Here is a 19,364-nt window from a genome sequence, read left to right on the forward strand (position 1 = left end):
TGCTCATCAAGCAATGTCTTATGGGCTTTGCTTTGTAAACAGGGGCACAATTACTCTGGAACAGAAAAAGACCCTCCCCAAACTGGTGGTAAAGCATGTTATTTATTATATTGTAACTGGGCAAAGAGGATGGGTCCCTGCTGAGTCTGGTTCCTCTCAAGGTTTCTTCCTGTAATTTTAAGGGAGTTTTCCTTGCCACTGTCGCCCTCGGCTTGCTCAACAGGGGCTTTTGGTCTGTTGGTCCTGGATTCTGTAAAGTTGCTTTGAATGTACATTGTAAAAAGCTCTATATAAATAAATTTGACTTGATTGAATGTCCCAACATACAGGCGCTAGATGTAGCCCCACACCTATGATGCTACAAAGATACATAAACAGGGTAGAACAATACTGTTGCTAAAGAACCACTTAAATAATAATTAATGGCAAAAAGTAAAAATATATATAAACAAACAAGAACCAAATCAAAAGCTGCACCCCAAAGCGATCATACCACGGGGGTATAATAACTAAAACCACCTTTGATTATGAAGCAAGACAGAAAAGGTAGAAGAAATACAGCAGAACCGGGTTGCCACTAGTACCAGCTACTCAGTCCATCAATGAGTGGCAACCCAAGCTCTGGAAAAAAGAAACAAGACAGAACACATGCAAAAGATGGTGAGAGAAGCCAGGCAGGTCCTCGATCCTGACCTTCAGCCATAAAGCAGCTGAAGCCTAGTGGTTAAGATACTGGACTAGTAATCAGAAGGTTGCCGGTTCAAGACCCACCTCTGCCTCATTGTCCATGACTGTGTTCGATATGACCTGATGAACCTTGTGTAACGAGTAACTACCGTTCCTATCATGAATGTAACCAAAGTGTAAAACATGACGTTAAAATCCTAATAAAACAAACAAACAAGCAAGCAGGAGATGAAAGAACCCAGAGACAAGTTGGGTATTTAATAAAGCTGGCACAACCGGGTGGGAGGGTTGTATCCAGGGGTCCAGAATTAGGCAAAAAACCCAGGGAGGTGGAAGAGGGGACGGATTCTCTTAGCATGTAGATTTGTGCTGATGAATTCAGATAATTGAGGCTGACAGCAGAGGGGTTGCCAGTTCCATGGTGTCTGATGAGAACCCTCCACAGTGATGCTTTGTTTAAGCGGTCGCTCTCTCAGAGGAAATTTAGCACAGGGGAGCGCTGAGAGGCGGAGAGGCACCTCTCACTTTTCTCTTGTTTGCTGTGAGGGTTTTTTTATAGAGCCTGTGATAAAGCTTCGGACTCTCAGGCATCGTTGGAGAGCTGGAAGTGGACGAGGTGATAAAAACATGGTGCACTCATTCTGTTTGGTAAAATAATGGAAATATAAAATTGGTGCAAAGCAAGAACAAAGTAATTACCTCTGAAAACATGAAAAAATAACATTGTTTTTTAAATTGGGTGTTCGCTGTTGGATAAGTAGAGTGTGTGGAGAGACTGACCTCAGGGTCATGGGTAGCCAAGGCTCACTGATGCTCGTGTGGTCCGATCTAACAGACGAGCTACTGTAGCTCAAACTTCATGCCCCTTTCATGCTGTTCTTCAATGGTCAGGACCCCCACATGACCACCACAGAGCAGGTATTATTTAGGTGGTGGATCATTCTCAGCACTGCAGTGACACTGACATGGTGGTGGTGTGTTAGTGTGTGTTGTGCTGGTATGAGAGGATCAGACACAGCAGTGCTGCTGGAGTCACTGTCACTGCTGGACTGAGAATAGTCCACCAACCAAAAATATCCAGCCAAAAGCGCTCCGTGGGCAGCGCCCTGTGACCACTGATGAAGGTCTAGAAGATGACCGACTCAAACAGCAGCAATATTATTATAGGTATTTAAAAACTCCAGCAGCGCTGCTGTGTCTGATCCACTCATAACAGCACAACACACACTAACACACCACCACCATTTCAGTGTCACTGCAGTGCTGAGAATGATCCACCACCTAAATAATACCTGCTCTGTGGTGCTCCTGTGTGGGTCCTGACCATTGAGGAACAGGGTGAAAGCAGGTTAAAAAAGTATATAGAGAAACAGATGGACTACAGTCAGTAATTGTAGAACTACAAAGTGCTTCTATATGGTAAGTGGAGCTGATAAAATGGACAGTGAGTGTAGAAACAAGGAGGTGGTTTTAATGTTATGGTTGCGTCACCATTTGCGTAGGCAGGTGGATTTTCTCACCTTTTTAAAGGTGAAGCCGACATTCTGGAGCACAAACAGGATGTACAGTGGCAGGAAGCACAAGGTGAGGTGGCATTACGTGCCCACAAACCCGATCATTTCTAAAAGCTCGGATCATTTCAGATGGATCCCTGTCACCGTCAGCCCCGGAGATTCCGCTGTGCCGGGCTGAGGGGACCCGCAGGAGACTGATTGGCACTTCTGGATGTTGTTTATCGACGATAGAGAGAGGATTAAATCAGTGGGCATCATAAATCCCTCTTTATATTAGAACCATAACGCAGATCCAATAATGTCAGTACTGGGATTACAGTGAGAAGCGTTCCTCTCTAATCCTGTTTTGTGGGAGGCTAATTGCTATGCTGATTAGCCTGCCAGCAACGAGGTCGGGTAGCCCTGGCATCGTGAGCAAATAAATGAAATAAAAATGACTGAAATTATTTTATGACTGTGGGGAGGTGGGGTAGGAGAATAACAGAGGCTTGTTGTTGATCAGCCAGGCCATATGCGTTTTCTTAGAACAGCGGTAGTGTTGGTTCCTGGCAGCTCCAGTGACTTTGGTTCAATCCTACTGATGTAACATAATCCTGAACAGGATGAAGCAGCTACTGAAACTGAATCAATATTCTGCATAACACTTGGTGTCAGTTTCCTGACAGTTCTTAGAACATACCAGCAGGTGGATTACATTACTAAATGTGACAGAGTGAGTGTAAATGAGTGGGTGATATCTTACTATTGATTTCCACCCTTTCAAAGGTGTAGTCCAGGCATCCTGTCACATTGTGATAACCAGTCTTCAGTTCTGTGTGATTTCCCTGCTGCACTTTGTAGTTCTACAATTACTGACTGTAGTCCATCTGTTTCTCTGCATGCTTTTTTTATACTTCAATGGTCAGGACCCCCACAGGACCACCACAGAGCAGGTATTATTTAGGTGGTGGATCATTCTCAGCACTGCAGTGACACTGACATGGTGGTGGTGTGTTAGTGTGTGTTGTGCTGGTATGAGTGGATCAGACACAGAGTGTCCACTCACTGTCCACTCTATTAGACACTCCTACCTAGTTGGTCCACCTTGTAGATGTAAAGTCAGAGACGATCGCTCATCTATTGCTGCTGTTTGAGTCGCTAATCTTCTAGACCTTCATCAGTGGTCACAGGACGCTGCCCACGGGGCGCTGTTGGCTGGATATGTTTGGTTGGTGGACGATTCAGCGCTGCTGTGTCTGAGCCAATCAGGGTCCTTACACAGCGTTTGAAGACCCCACCCTGCTGCAGGCACTGCCAATTATGCCCGCTAGATGGGGCATAATTGATAGGGCTGTCCCAATGCTTTTGTCCATATACAGTAGTGTAACAATAAAATAAGGACCAAACCCAGGATCCATGGAGAATAGTGCTATGCAGCACCCACACTACAGTTGACACATGTAGAGTGGGTGCTCAACTGCACCACAGCTCTTGGGACCTAGGTTCGAATCTGAGCTTCTGCTGTTTAGGGCTCGAGTCTCTAGAATCCCTTGCACCATTAACTTTGGGTCGATGATGTGTCTGTTCTCGAGCTATGATTGTAAATTTGTCCCGTGTATTTTCAGAGCTGCTTCTTTATTTTCTCATTTATATGTAAATATCTATAAAATGGTTCGGGTTCATGGAATAAATGAAATCGAATAAGCTAACAAGCACCCTGACTGATTCTAGTGTCTTGTGTATCATTTCCTGCTCTTTTTCTCTGCGTTTCCTGATCAGCCGGTGAACGACGAGATGTGTGACGTGTGTGAGGTGTGGACGGCGGACGATCTGTTTCCGTGTCGGACGTGCACGCGGGTGTTTCATGACGGCTGTCTGAGAGAAATCGGATACCTCCGTGAAGACACGGTGCAGGAGATGAGGGAGACGGCTCACACCACCACCGGCTGGAGCTGCTACTACTGTGTAAGAGTCTTTACCACACTATTCACATACACTGATCTGGCATAACATTATGACCACCTTTCTATTTCTTGATATTGTGTTGGTCCCCCTTTTGCAGCTGCATACACAACAAACTGTGATGCTCTGTGTATTCTGACACCTTTCTATCAGAACCAGCATGAACTTCTTCAGCAGTTTGAGCTACAGTAGCTCGTCTGTTGGATCGGACCACACGTGCATCAATGAGCCTTGGCCGCCCATGACCCTGTTGCCGGTTTACCACTGTTCCTGATAGATACTGACCACTGCAGACCGGGAACACCCCACAAGGGCTGCAGTTTTGGAGATGCTCTGACCCAGTCGTCTAGCCATCACAATTTGGCCCTCGTCAAACTCGCTCAGATCCTCACCCTCGCCCATTTTTCACACTACATGTCACTGTCGCCTCACAGCAAGAAGGGTTTGGGTTTGTATCCCTTGCGAAAGGCAGGAAACACCCCAGACAAACTCCACACAGAAAAGACCCAAGCTGCCCAGACAGGGAATCGTACCAAGGACTTTTTTGATGTGAGCAAGGCGACTGTGCTACCCACTCTGTCACCGTGCCACCAATAGCAATAAATACTCACTCACTTTCTTAACCGCTTATCCAATCAGGGTCGCGAAGAGGGTGCTGGAGCCTATCCCGGCTTTTCAATGGGCGCAAGGCACACAGTAACACCCTGGACGGGGGCGCCAGTCCATCGCAGGGCACACACACACACACACACACACACACCCATTCACGTATAGGGCAATTCAGTGTCTCCAGTTAACATGCTGACTGCATGTTTTTAGACACAGGAAGAACATGCAAACTCCGCACAGAAAGGACCCGGACCGCCCAGCCTGGGGATCGAACCCAGGACCTTCTTGCTGTGAGGCGACAGTGCTACCCACTCTAAATAAATAAACAAACAGTAAAAACACAATTCTAAACCTTTACAAAGGATAAATAAATGATTTATTTATTTAACGAACACATTCATTTGACTGACGTATGATCAGGGTGGTGGTGGGAGTCAATCCATCACAGGGCATCACTTAATCTCACATTCACCCTCTCACCCACTCTTTCACTTACATTTAGGACCGATTCAGAGCCGTCAGTCCACATTCTGCACATTTTTGAAATTTGACGTGATGGGTGTAATCTTGAAGGATGCCAATGGTGTAGCAGTTAGCGTGCCAAGGTTTGACCCCCATCACCATGTGTGGGTTTCCTCTGTTATTCCAGTTACTCACGCCAAGGACCGAAGTGTTGCTGTGAGTGAGTGAGGGAGTGTGAAGTGCCCCGCGATAGATTGCCGCATTATTAAGAGTGTTTTTCTAGAATATACTTTGGACCTAATAACCTTAACAAATCAGGATAAATCGGTTACTGTGGATCATAAATAAATGCAAAATCACTGTACAGTAGTCACAAACAGGCTCACAGTCGATTCCATTTTGCTCACAGGTTCCACAGGTCCCTCCGTACCGTATTGTTCATTCCACACATCGTTTCCGCGCGGCTTTTGTTTTGTTTGCGTCGAGGCTCTCGAGCGTGTGTTGATTATTTCGTCGAGTATGAGGACACGGACTCTGGAGTGATCGTGGCTGCTGGGGGATTGTGGAGCTGAATTTGTGCTGAAGGCTGTCAGATGGTGCCAGCATCCTTCACATTCAAACGTGGCTTATCTCAGTCTTGCAGCCCACTGAGGATTAAAGCAATTTGGCCGGGGTGTGAAGTGTGAGGAGTTTTTTTTGGGGGGTGAGAAATAAGAAATAGCCTGTTGTGTTGCCTACATACACTATACACTGATCAGCCATAACATTAAAACCACCTCCTTGTTTCTACACTCACTGTCCATTTTATCAGCTCCACTTACCGTATAGAAGCACTTTGTAGTTCTACAATTACTGACTGTAGTCCATTTGTTTCTCTGCATGCTTTTTAACCTGCTTTCATGCTGTTCTTCAATGATCAGGACCCCCACAGGACCACCACAGAGCAGGTATTATTTAGGTGGTGGATGATTCTCAGCACTGCAGTGACACTGACATGGTGGTGGTGTGTTAGTGTGTGTTGTGCTGGTATGAGTGGATCAGACACAGCAGCGCTGCTGGAGTTTTTAAACACCGTGTCCACTCACTGTCCACTCTATTAGACACTCCTACCTGGTTGGTCCACCTTGTAGATGTAAAGTCTAAATTGTTTGCTATGTGTTAAAAAGAACTTGACTGATGCTGAGTTACATCTTCCGTGACAGAAACGCGTTGCCAGAGATGCAATCAACCACCGTCTAATCAATTTGACTTCAAACTTCGCTTGAAGTGATTTTTAGTGACTGTTTTCAGTGAGTTCCATCCCTGCTTCATGTTCCTGTCACTAATCATCAGTCAGTCGGTCCATCTTGATTGATGGAGAAGCACGACTAATGTATGAGACCACGTGGAATAACACGGAGCAAATCGTCTGGTGTTGGTCCACTGATCATCAGGCTTTGGTAGAACTTTTGAACAGTTTCTAACTGTAGGTACACACACACACACACACACACACACACACCATTTTCAGCAACAGTGTGCATGAAGTGAGAAGGCTGCACTAAAGCTGTGAAATCAATCCTGAGAGGAACCAAGTGTGAGACGCATCAGCTATAAAAATCTACAGAGAGCTCCAACACTTACAGAGGACAAAATGTTACATACACCGAACAGCCATAACATTAAAACCACCTCCTTGTTTCTACACTCACTGTCCATTTTATCAGCTCCACTTACCATATAGAAGCACTTTGTAGTTCTACAATTACTGACTGTAGTCCATCTGTTTCTGTTGTGTTAGTGTGTGTTGTGCTGGTACGAGTGGATCAGACACAGCAGCGCTGCTGGAGTTTTTAAATATCGTGTCCACTCACTGTCCACTCTATTAGACACTCCTACCTAGCTGGTTCACCTTGTAGATGTAAAGTCAGAGACGATCGCTCATCTATTGCTGCTGTTTGAGTCGGTCACCTTCTAGACCTTCATCAGTGGTCACAGGACGCTGCCCACAGGGCGCTGTTGGCTGGATATATTTGGTTGGTGGACGATTCTCAGTCCAGCAGTGACAGTGAGGTGTTTAAAAACTCCAGCAGCGCTGCTGTGTCTGATCCACTCATACCAGCACAACACACACTAACACACCACCACCATGTCAGTGTTACTGCAGTGCTGAGAATGATCCACCACATAAATAATACCTTCTCTGTGCTGGTCCTGTGGGGGTCCTGACCATTGAAGAACAGCATGAAAGGGGGCTAACAAAGCATGTAGAGAAACAGACGGACTACAGTCAGTAATTGTAGAACAACAAAGTGCTTCTATATGGTAAGTGGAGCTGATAAAATGGACAGTGAGTGTAGAAACAAGGAGGTGGTTTTAATGGCTGATCGGTGTATATAATGTAATATTTTATTTGTGTTGTGAGAAACCTTCTCAGAAGAGCGGCTGTTGTTATAGCGGAAAGGATCATGTAAGGGTCACTGTGTGTTAATACGACTTTTTTTTAAAATGGGACGTCCATTAAGCTCATGGTCATGTGTCCAAATACTTTTGGCCATATAGTGTACTGTATATTCCAAAAAATGTGTCTTCTGGAAGCTTCTGTAGATCCCACTGGTCCTTACGTAACACCCTCTTATATTCCTACATGCTACAGATGACAAAAGGTGGATGTCAGTGGCCCCGGGTGCTAACAGGCTTTAAAAGGCTGCTCTGAGACAGCATGTCTCCAGTAAAAGAAGAAGGGTCTGGCTAAGGATGAGCGGCTTTTATTATCAAAGGAAGAGAATACATTTGATCTCAGAGAGCTTCCTCCTCTCCACCTCACGTCCCATCAGGTTGTTTTAAGAGTTCAATTAGACAGCGTGATTATTAACCTCTCTTCATCTCGTATTCACCACCTCTCTGGAGAAGAGGCGCGGGGATTAACAATGGATTCATAAAAGGAGCTCGTGCTTCTAACGGAAGGAAGGATCGTTATTTTTCTAAACCCTGTTTATAATGTTTGTCTTGTTATGATGTAATAAACATGATTTAATTACCCTATTAAATCTCTACTTTTGACTGAGAAGAGCCGTGACTGACACACGCCCCCTCCGACACGTGCTGTAGCCAACTGCTTCTTTTCATGTCTTATCCGTTTATCTGTCTCTCTGTCTGTCTGTTTATCTATCTGTCTGTCTTACTATCTGTCTGTCTATCTGTCTGTCTGTCTGTCTGTCTGTCTGTCTGTCTGTCTGTCTGTGTCTGTCTGTGTGTTTATCTATCTATCTATCTATCTATCTATCTATCTATCTATCTATCTATCTATCTATCTATCTATCTATCTATCTATCTATCTGTTATGAGTTATCTCCTCCGGCATCAAACCCACCTGACGAGCCAATCATTGTCTGTGTAGCCGCCCAGCCTGCTGGCAGCAGAGCTAAGATTCGAGCTCATTAAGTTTTATGCAAACAGATCTAAAAGTGTGGTGGACTAAACCTCTGTACTGAGTCTGACAGGCATAGATGCCTCATCTAGGGCTCACAGGCTTGGAGAGCATGTCTTCTTCAATAGAACTGATGTGTAGAGATCATGACTTTCTGATCAGGACTGAAAGGTACAGAGACAAGGCTTTTTTCAGTAAGACTAACAGGTACAAAAACCTCAATTATGGTTGATGAGGTCTGCTTTCATTAACACTTCTCTGTATTTTGCATCATCAGGTAGACACACTGTTCCACCATCACATGAATAATTCATTTTCTAAACACACAGAGCAAAATGTCTTTGTTTCGTTTATTTAAAAGACTTAATCGTATTTTATTCTGTTAGTAAATCGACTTACTAAGCTTGCTATTTATTTTTGACAACCCATTAATTTACAGAGGCCCGATGTTCAGAAGATTTAAACTGTTAAACACCACAGTAACATTATAAATACACACAGCACCTATTCTCAGTGATGAATTATGTTCCAGTAACTATGAACTGGATGAGCAGCTCCCAGTGTGGGATTAGAATGCAGGTATTGTGTGTTTCACAATGCTTGATTTAACCTCGGGAGCTGGTAATTAGCCTGAAAGGGTCTTTAGGGCTGTGCTGAAGAATCGCACCTCTCACACTCAGATATTATCGTGACTTGGTGAGATAATCAGCAAGATAAGTTATGTTTCCTAAATTTCACCTCAGGATCATAAAAGTATCTGTGTCTATCAGTTTTTTGTTCTTCTGTCCATCTACCTACATATCTGTCTGTCTGTCTGTCTGTCTGTCTGTCTGTCTGTCTGTCTATCAAATTTTTTGTATGTCTGTCTGTGTGTCTGTCTGTCTGTTTGTCTGTCTGTATCTATCTGTATGTCTAATATAGTCTGTCTGCATGTCTGTCCATCTTTCTGTCTGTCTGTCTGTCAGTCTGTCTGTCTGTCTGTCTATCTGCCTGCCTGCTGGTCTGTCTCTCTGTTTGTCTGTCTGTCTATCTAGCTATCTGTCTGTCTGTCTGTCTGTCTGTCTGCATGCCTGTCTTTGTCTGTCTGTCTAGCTACCTGTCTATCAAGTTTTTTGTATGTCTGTCTGTTTGTCTGTCACTATCTGTACGTCCAATATAGTCTGCATGTCTGTCTGTCTGTCTTTCTGTCTGTCAATCTTAGTTTTTATCGTCTTTCTCTGTGTCTGTCAGTCTGTCTATTTCTCTCTATCTGTCTGTCTGTCTATCTATCTGTCTGTCATTGTACCTGCCTGTCTGTCTATCTGTCAAGTGCATATGTCTATCATGCATATGTTTTATTGCAAGCCTATCTCTCTATCTATCTGTTTGTCTGTCTATCTGTCTTTCTGTCTGTCTGTATCTATATGTACGTTCATTCTTGTCTGCATGTTTGTCTGTCTTTCTGTCTGTCTGTCTGTCTGTCTGTCTGTCTGTCTGTCTGTCTATCTATCTATGTAATTTGTAAAAATCTATATACTTAAGCAAACATCCCATCCATTAAGCTAGATCTTTTCATAGTGGTGTACAGTAAATCCTATGTGAACATGCCATTAGGTTTTTATTTAAGTTTGATTGTGACGTTTTGAGTCGCTAGTTTAAGCAAACTTATATGAAAAGAGGTTTTTAAGTCTTACACAAAGTAGTGAATTTAAATGTCAGACAGACAATTACAGTTTGAGTACAGCTCAAAACATGTCATTACTTTCCTCCTCAGGACAATGTGAACCTGCTCCTGACTGAAGAAGAGATGTACAGCCTGATGGAGACCTTCAAACAGTGCAAGATCATCCCAGGTATCACCGAACACCCAGAATAATGTCAATAACCCTCCTGCCCTCAGCATTTTCCACCAAATTTCCTGATCCCCAATTACCCGATCGTATTTCACCTCTACTGCTGCAGACCTCTAGTCCTGACCGAGGGGCTGCGTAACTACACACACCCCTCTGACGTGTGCATTAGCTGACCGTTTCTTTTTATGGAGATCTGTGATGGAGAGAGTCACACACTGATCTCCATTATCCCCCGTCTCTGTGCAGCACCATCGATTAGCCAGCAGAGGTCGTAATTACAGCAGTTATAAGGAATCCCTTGAGCCTTCTCAATTACTGTCCGTGTAGGCGTCCTACTGGCTGTTAGCGGAGCTGGAGATGTCAGTACTGGTGGGCTAGCGTGCTTTACTGCACACTGGGGTAGATTATTATTAAAGAAACGAGTCCATTTATAATTTCTGGGTATTAATTAGCTCTGTGGCTGCACTGATAGTCACTGAGGTTCTGGCTTTTGCTCGGTCGTTACAGAATCGTGCCTGGTGTCGGACGAGCTGCTGCAGTACCGGCATTTTGTGTCCAAACAGCTGTTTGAGAAGGACTTGACGGACGAGCAGGAAGAGGAAGTGCTGGCTCAGTTCGCTGCTCTCGACCCGGAGAAAAAGGGACAGATTGAGTGGTCGGATTTCCTGTATCATGAGACTCTGTCGGTGTTGCAGAAGTTTCGGACTGAGGTGAGGATGGTACAGTGGATTGGTTAGACCCTAAACTAATAATACATCGGAAAATGATCAGTGTGGGTGCTGCACAGCAACAGGGGACCCAGGGATCTGGGTGTGACGGGGACCTGGATCTATATTGCTCTGCATTACCTCTAGGAAAGTGAGAATGTGAGTGAAAGGATGAGTGTGTGGAGTCCTGCAATCAATAACACCATGTCCACGGTATTCACTATATGGACAAAAGTATCAGGACACCCCTTCTAATCACTAACTTAATGTGTTTTAGTGTTTTAGCTATGTGGTAGCTCAGAGGGTAAGTCACTAAACTTATAATCAGAAGGTTGCCGGTTTTAGCCCCACCACCGCCAAGTTGCCACTGTTATGCCCCTAAGCAAGGTCTAATTGGCATAATTATGAGCTAACTGCCACAAATGTATATGTTATATAAATGTATATGTAATAAATCAATTATACATAGACAATTATATTCTACCAACCTTGCAGCATCAGTTTAGGGAAGGCCGTGTCCTGTTCCAGCATGACTGTGCCCCTGCATGACATAGAAACATCAAGTGCTACAGTGCACTGATTGATTTCTAAGGTCCTACATGATTTTTGCCCTGATTTTCGCTCTCCGACTGGTCAGCGCTAGATTTGCCCGCTCGGGAGCGACTCGGCGTTCGCTCGGCGATCGAAACTCGGCTCTCAATCGCTGTGTGTGAATTACTCAACAACTCGATCCAAGCAGCTCGCTGAAGAAAGATATCTAGCTTGTCAAACATCTGGACCTGAGGTGCCCGACTGGCAATGAGTGCTATGTCGAACAACCAATCAGAACGCAAGATACAGTGTGAGGGGAAACGCAGGGGAGGAGTGTAAAAAGGTGGGACAGGGGCGTAATACAGTTTATATCAATACATTGACACAAACTCAAGTTTTACAGTATTTCTGACCTTATTGTTCTCGCCAAACCATAATACCCACGCTGCATTGCAAAAAAAATATTTATTAACCTCCAACTCACTATAGAACAATCCATGCTGTTCCTATTTTTCCTCCTTGATATTATGCTGCACATCAGCGCACAAACTTTGATCGCTCGCTACTTGTTGACGTGCATTTTTGGACGTGGTATCATTAAACCCCTCGTCACTTCTCGTGTTTGTTTTTGTGAGAGAACGTAGTTTGGGAGACCAGAGAAGCTCGCCTGCGATTCCAGTTGGTGATAGATGGTGTAGTGTGTGACCCCCTTTCACCGATCAGTCGTGTAGCGTGAAATACACTCCGACTTGAAAGACTCCCAATTACAAGAGATCCAGTCGTGTAGTGTGAACTTGGCATTAGTGGTCAAGGTTGTGACCAAAAGGTCCCTTTCATTGTCAGGTTGCCACTGTTAGGCCCCTAAACCCTCAATTATTTGCATCGTGCACTGTGTTAGGATAAAGGGGAGCATAGTCCATTGTTTGAGACATTGTATGATTTATGAACCCGTCCTCAGAACTCGCTGGTGCGCCTGCTAACTGCTAAAGAGCGAGACCGGGCGCGTGCCCTCTTCCAGAGTCTGGACCAGGACAAAGATGGTGCCATCACAGCTGGAGAGAGTCGGCGAGCGCAGACCTCCTGGTTCCACAAGCACAGCAAAGAGCCGCAGTCCTGCAGTGTCAGGTGGGTCAAGAATCCAAAGTGTATTAACCGTTCTTCAGCTGTTCCTCCATAATCAGCACCTCAACAATTCTTTAGAACCCTGGAATGATAGATTTAATAAAAAAACAACACTAGGTTCGAATCTCACCTATGGCTTTGACCAGCTGGGCTATGGCTATGCCTGGTGATAGAAAGCTTGTAATGGTTTGGCGCTCTGTCCAGCTTACTTGTGTCCAGTGTTTCCCAGTAGAACTGGACCCACTAAAGCCTTACCAGAATCAAAATTGAGCTAAAAATGAACAACAGATATGTGGGCTGTTAAATTTAAAATTCAACCTGCTACAGACAGAAATGAAAAAGGGAGCCCAGGTGGCGCAAGATATTCCGCTAGCACACCAGAACCGAGATTCTGAACTCCTCGGTTCGGCTCGGCGTTGCCACCGGTCGGCTGGGCGCCATCTGACGGGCACAATTGGCGAGCGTATCTGCTAGGGCGGGATGACCAGGCTATGTGTGGGTGGGATCTTCATACGCTGTGTAAGGACCCTGATTGGTGGAAGAGACGCCTGTGCAGAGTGCATGGGCGAGAAGAGGAGGGATGTACACCTGTCGGAAGAGGCGTGTACAGCGGCGTGCTCCCCTCGGATGCAATCGGGTATCCCTCAGCAGCGGAAGACAAATCGAGTGCGCTAAATCGGGAGGAAAATGGGGAGAAAATGCATAAAAAAAAGAATTGTTAAGTCAAGTCAAATTTATTTATATAGTGCTTTTTTACAACTTTACAGAATCCAGGACCAACACACCAAAAACCCCTGTTGAGCAAGCCGAGGGCGACAGTGGCAAGGGTTCAAGGGTCTCCTTGTAAAATGAAGATCTAGAAATTAAATTATTCTATAGACTTGGGCGTTGGTAGCTCAGTTTCAAGGAAAGCTATGAATAAAGATTTCTATATAGCGGTAAAAAAAATGGAAAATTATGATTAATTATAGGAGATGGGTTGTAGTAGATACGTCCTGACGTTAATAAAGCGCTCCTCAACTATCCTGTCATGTCAAGCAGCCTGTGAGCGTTAATAACATATAATAATGCTATTAGCACAGCTGAGCAGAAAATATATGTGATTCCAGTGCTTTCTATCAACTGGAAATACAGGAAATACGTCCATATAAATATAGAACCCTGGAAATGTGAGCTCTGAAAAGTAGAATCCTGTGAATATATGGACAAAAGTATTAGGACACCCCTTTCAGCCACAATAATTGGTGTAATAACAGGTGTAATAAATCAATCATTGCCCACGTGTCAGAGGGGGCGTGGGTTAGCTTCGTTCTCCTCGATCAGAGCAGGGATCGGCATTGGTGGAGAGGAAGCATGACGCAATCGCGCAATTGGACCACCACGTCATTTTATGAGGCCCGTGAGAGCTTAAAAGATGTATGATTGTCTTAAAATACACTAAAATCGTACATAAACTACATTTCCTACAATGCATGCCGATTTTGTGACCTGCAAAGTGACCGCATCCCGCCACTAGATGGCAGTGTTTCCACATCAGCGTTTAACTGAGGCGGTTTTCCAACAAGTGATGTTGAGAAATATTTACAAACAATTCCAAAATGTACAAGAAGAGAAAAAGCAGAAGGAGGAAATTTAAGTTTGTGCCACAGTAGCCACCTACTGTCACTTGTGCGCCCAGTCTCGTGATTTACCCGCTCTTGTACTGCACTGTGCATGTCTAGCCTGTCTCTGATTTGCCTAATCTGCTTTTCTCTGGGTTATAAATGTGCATGTAACGTTACTGCATGAGCTAATAGCTTGTAAATGCTAATTAGGATCTTAGATGATGATTAGAAAGCTTTAACATCTGTCTGTTTAGCATCTGTCTTTGTCTTTCATGCTGTCATTCTTCTGTCCATCCTCATTGTTGCTTCTTCATACCTCCAGACTTGTGGGATTGTGTTCGCCTATAATGAATGCAGGGTAAGTCACAGTCAGCATGAGCCCCCCTCAATCTATATTCAAAGCATCATTCAATAACATTAAAACCACCTCCTTGTTTCTACACTCGCTGTCCATTTTATCAGCTCCACTTACCATATAGAAGCACTTTGTAGTTCTACAATTACTGACTGTAGTCCATCTGTTTCTCTGCATGCTTTGTTAGCCCCCTTTCATGCTGTTCTTCAATGGTCAGGACCCCCACAGGACCACCACAGAGCAGGTATTATTTAGGTGGTGGATCATTCTCAGCACTGCAGTGACACTGACATGGTGGTGGTGTGTTAGTGTGTGTTGTGCTGGTATGAGTGGATCAGACACAGCAGCGCTGCTGGAGTTTTTAAACACCGTGTCCACTCACTGTCCACTCTATTAGACACTCCTACCTAGTTGGTCCACCTTGTAGATGTAAAGTCAGAGACGATCGCTCATCTATTGCTGCTGTTTGAGTCGGTCATCTTCTAGACCTTCATCAGTGGGCACAGGACGCTGCTTACCGGGAGCTGTTGGCTGGATATATTTGGTTGGTGGACTATTCTCAGTCCAGCAGTGACAGTGAGGTGTTTAAAAACTCCAGCAGCGCTGCTGTGTCTGATCCACTCATACCAGCACAACACACACTAACACACCACCACCATGTCAGTGTCACTGCAGTGCTGAGAATGATCCACCACCTAAATAATTCCTGCTCTGTGGTGGTCCTCTGGGGGTCCTGACCATTGAAGAACAGCATGAAAGGAAACAGATGGACTACAGTTAGTAATTGTAGAACTACAAAGTGCTTCTATATGGTAAGTTGAGCTGATAAAATGGACAGTGAGTGTAGAAACAAGGAGGTGGTTTTAATGTTATGGCTGATCGAGGTACAAGCAATAAACAAGCATCTAAGGGAACTAAGGGGTGAAAATCCCTCCTCCACCACACTTCACAGTTTATAGACTGCTTAAGAGTAAAGGTCCACTGCATGACAGTCTAATGGTAGTGTCCTTTATGTTCTAATAAGCAAGATTCTTTGCATAAAGATCTAAATTTCAATCAATACAATATCACAGAGGGATGCTCAGGTGGCACAGCATCATCATCTGACCCTCATTATGATGATCAGCATCGTCATCTCTTCAGGACTCCCAGCAATCGTTCCAGTTCTTGTCTCTGTCCGTGTCTGAGGTTTCATAATCTCCGACTGACCGAGTCCTGCTATTATCGGGATCAAACGAGAGGCTCTTAGTTTGATCCTCGTCAGTCTAAATGGGCGCCGCAGGTTGAAAACGGTTTGTGGTTTTAACATCTACACGCTGAGCTTAATACCGCGTCCTAATCGCAGCTCGTTAAAATCAACTCAGGGATGAAGAGCAAAGCGTGACGTCTTAACAGGCTGTTTGTGGAAGCCAGTATTTTCCAGTCCTAGTCCAGGTACCATTGATAACAAACCAGAGACACCTAAATTGGTCACTTCCTTACAAATGTCTATGGAACTTAGGGGCGAAAAACAATCGAAAAAGCAGTTATTTCTACTCTACCAAACTTCACAGTTTATAGACTGCAAAAGGGTAACTGCAAAAGGGTAGACTGCATCACAGTCCAACGGTATTGTCCTTTATGTTCTGAGTGGTGGGGAGAGTTACGCAGAGATTAGCGTAATCCTACTGGACTAATATTCAGAAGGTTGCCGGTTCAGACCCCACCCCTGACGTTTTGGCATTACTGGGCCCTTGAGCAAGTCCCATAAGCCTCATTTGCTCAGATTGTATTCAATCACAACTGTAAGTTGCTTTGGATAAAAGCCACACGCTCCCTCCGACATGTGTGCCGTATCCAATCGATTTTCCCCTGCACCAGGCAGGTTATAACTGCCACAGCATCGGAGGGTGTGCCTAAGTCTGCTGCCATCTTCAAAAAATTTACTTACATTTCAGAATCTCTTATTTTTTGCTGTGTACCCACTCCAGCTGGCATGGACTACACAAGTTTGGGCAAAATCTGACGATCCATGTTACCCAAGCGTGATTTTACACTATTCCACTGAGCACCTTGTGATGTTACTAAATACTTTGAAGTTTTGGCCCCTTATGTCATACATGTAAAATTCTAGCCATGTTCTGAAGTGTTTGAGCTGCAATGCTCATGTCTACAAGTTGTTTTCAGTCACTCAGTCCGTGTTTGTGAGCACGTGTGGAGGATTTCATCATGTTTTTCTGTCTTGCAGTATCAGCCACGTGGGACCAATATCAGAGAGCAGCCCGGCCAGCTCGAGCAGTGACCGGAGCCGAGAAAGGGCCATGGAGAAATATGACAACAGGTAGGCGTGTTAAAACAAGTCACTGCTGTATACTATGCGAACACTCTGTGGCCAAAAGTATGTGGACACCTGATGATGGTACTGTTGGACGTCCCATTCCAAAACTATAGTTCCCATCATGTAGCTTTAACAGTCTCCAGTTTTCAGAAGAGGATTTCAACAAGTATCTTCTCCCTTCTCCTTCCTGTCCTGAACAACTTCCTCTATCCTCCATCACCACATCCATAAACCTCCACTTTAGTCTTCCTCTCCTCCTTGGCACCCTTCGCCTCATAGAACTCTCATTCCTTCTCTGCACATGCCCAGACCATCTTAATCTCTCCTCCTTAGAAGTGTGGGAATTTATGTCCCTGTTTAAGAGACCAGTGAAAACAGACGATGATGTTGGTTGGACAAAGCATAAAAAGCTCGTACATGGCATTCCAATTCATGCCAAAGCTGTTTAATAGGGTTATGTGCAGACCACTAGAGTTTGTTCACATCAAACTCATCAAACCATGTCTTTATAGTCCTCGCCACAGTTATCGGCTGCTATCGACTTCCCGGGTATCTACCCAGGCATGATGGTGTGTAGTGGATGGCCGAAGCCCTGCAAAGGATTGGCGTCCAGTCTATTGTATTCCGTAGTGCTTTTGGTAGAACCAGACCCCCTGCGACCCGGACCAGGATAATGCAGCAGATGAAATTAAAGCAATCAAACCAAGGGCAGTTGTAGCCTAGTAGTTAAGGTACTGGACTAGTAATCGATAGATCGCTGGTTCAAGCCCCACCACTGCCAGGTTGCCACTGTTGGACCCTTGAGCAAGGCCCTTAACCCTCAATAGCTTAGACTGTATAATGTCACAGTACTGTAAGTCGCTTTGGATTAAAGCGTCTGCTAAATGCCGAAAATGTAAATGTTTTATCAGTAGGTGTGGTCGAAATACCTGAAGTCTATATCTGAAATGGGTGTCCACATACTTTTGGTACTATAGTGCCTCCAGGATCTCTCCAGCCCTTTTTTGTGATTCTTGCAGACTGTCCTCAGTTCTTATCTTAAATCTTTGGACTGGAACATGAATTAAATAAATACAATAAAACCATGTTGTTTATATTTAATGCCTTTTATTATTATTTTTCAGGCCTGTGACGTGGGACGGGTTCCTGAGGGAGAGCGCCATCTACATCCTGGCTGCTCGACCCAACAGCGCTGCCATGCACATCCAGCTGCCCCTTTAATCACCCAGAGACCCAGGCTGGGGTCTGTAGGAGGGCGCTGTAGTGCCCCCTGGCTCCAGACAGTCAGCATCGAGGAGGTGTGGCATCGATCCTGGCGTTAAAAAGGACCAAATGACTAAATACAAGACAAGACTCAGAGACCGTATAAGCCATGGGCATAACCTCCTGTCAATCTGAATACTGATATTACTTCAATACGCGCAAAAATACTTTAGGGATTTTGTCAGATCTGTCCTGCTGATAAGTAACTCTGCTGTTAGAGGGAGGTTGGAGGTTTTTGGTCGGAGTACAGGTAGCTACTTACGGAAGGAACACTGCCATTAACTGTATACATAGAAAAGCTGCAGTATTTAACCCTACAGTGTTAGTCAGGTGATCCAGAAACGTGGGTTCACAGTGTTTAAAACCATCGTAACAACAATTACAGTTACATCTGTAAGATAAATGTATTCATGCTGGTCTTGATATTGCACCGATTACTGCAACTGTTCATTTTCTGTGACTGAATGAATGGGACGAGGTGCAGAATGTTCTAGAATGTCATATAACTGTAGGCTGGTGACTTCTTTGTTCCTATATACACCAATGAGGCATAACATTATGACCACCTTTCTGTTTCTTAATATTGTATTGCTGCCAAAACAGCCCAGCAACTGTGATGCTCTGTGTATTCTGACACCTTTCTATCGGAACCAGCATTAACTTCTTCAGCAATTTGAGCTACAGTAGCTCGTCTGTTGGGTCGGACCACACGGGCCAGCCTTTGCTCCCTACGTGCCGCCTCTTCCTTCCTTGGACCACTTTTGATAGATACTGACCACTGCAGACCGGGAACACCCCACAAGAGCTGCAGTTTTGGAGATGCTCTGACCCAGTCGTCTAGCCATCACAATTTGGTCCTCGTCAAACTCGCTCAGATTTCCTGCTTCTAACATCAACTTTAAGGATAAAATGTTCACTTGCTGCCTAATATACACCCCCCCACTAACAGGTGCCGTGATGAAGAGATAATCAGTGTTATTCACTTCACCTGTCAGTGGTCATAATGTTGTG

General features: G+C 44.6%; 1 protein-coding gene across 1 annotated transcript in view; it reads left to right on the forward strand.

The window, feature by feature from the left end:
- The window catches only part of phf24 (PHD finger protein 24), a 37,291-nt gene extending 18,339 nt beyond the window's left edge, over positions 1-18,952 (forward strand). The window contains exons 3-9 of the mRNA XM_063014404.1: positions 3,960-4,145; positions 10,376-10,454; positions 10,962-11,164; positions 12,651-12,817; positions 14,741-14,776; positions 17,001-17,093; positions 18,215-18,952. Coding sequence (XP_062870474.1) covers positions 3,960-4,145; positions 10,376-10,454; positions 10,962-11,164; positions 12,651-12,817; positions 14,741-14,776; positions 17,001-17,093; positions 18,215-18,311 — 861 coding nt within the window. The 3' untranslated portion in view covers positions 18,312-18,952. The remainder of the gene's footprint in view (positions 1-3,959; positions 4,146-10,375; positions 10,455-10,961; positions 11,165-12,650; positions 12,818-14,740; positions 14,777-17,000; positions 17,094-18,214) is intronic.
- The last annotated feature ends 412 nt before the right edge of the window (positions 18,953-19,364 follow it).

This window comes from Trichomycterus rosablanca, chromosome 18 (genome assembly GCF_030014385.1).
Source record: "Trichomycterus rosablanca isolate fTriRos1 chromosome 18, fTriRos1.hap1, whole genome shotgun sequence".
NCBI classification, from domain to species: domain Eukaryota; kingdom Metazoa; phylum Chordata; class Actinopteri; order Siluriformes; family Trichomycteridae; genus Trichomycterus; species Trichomycterus rosablanca.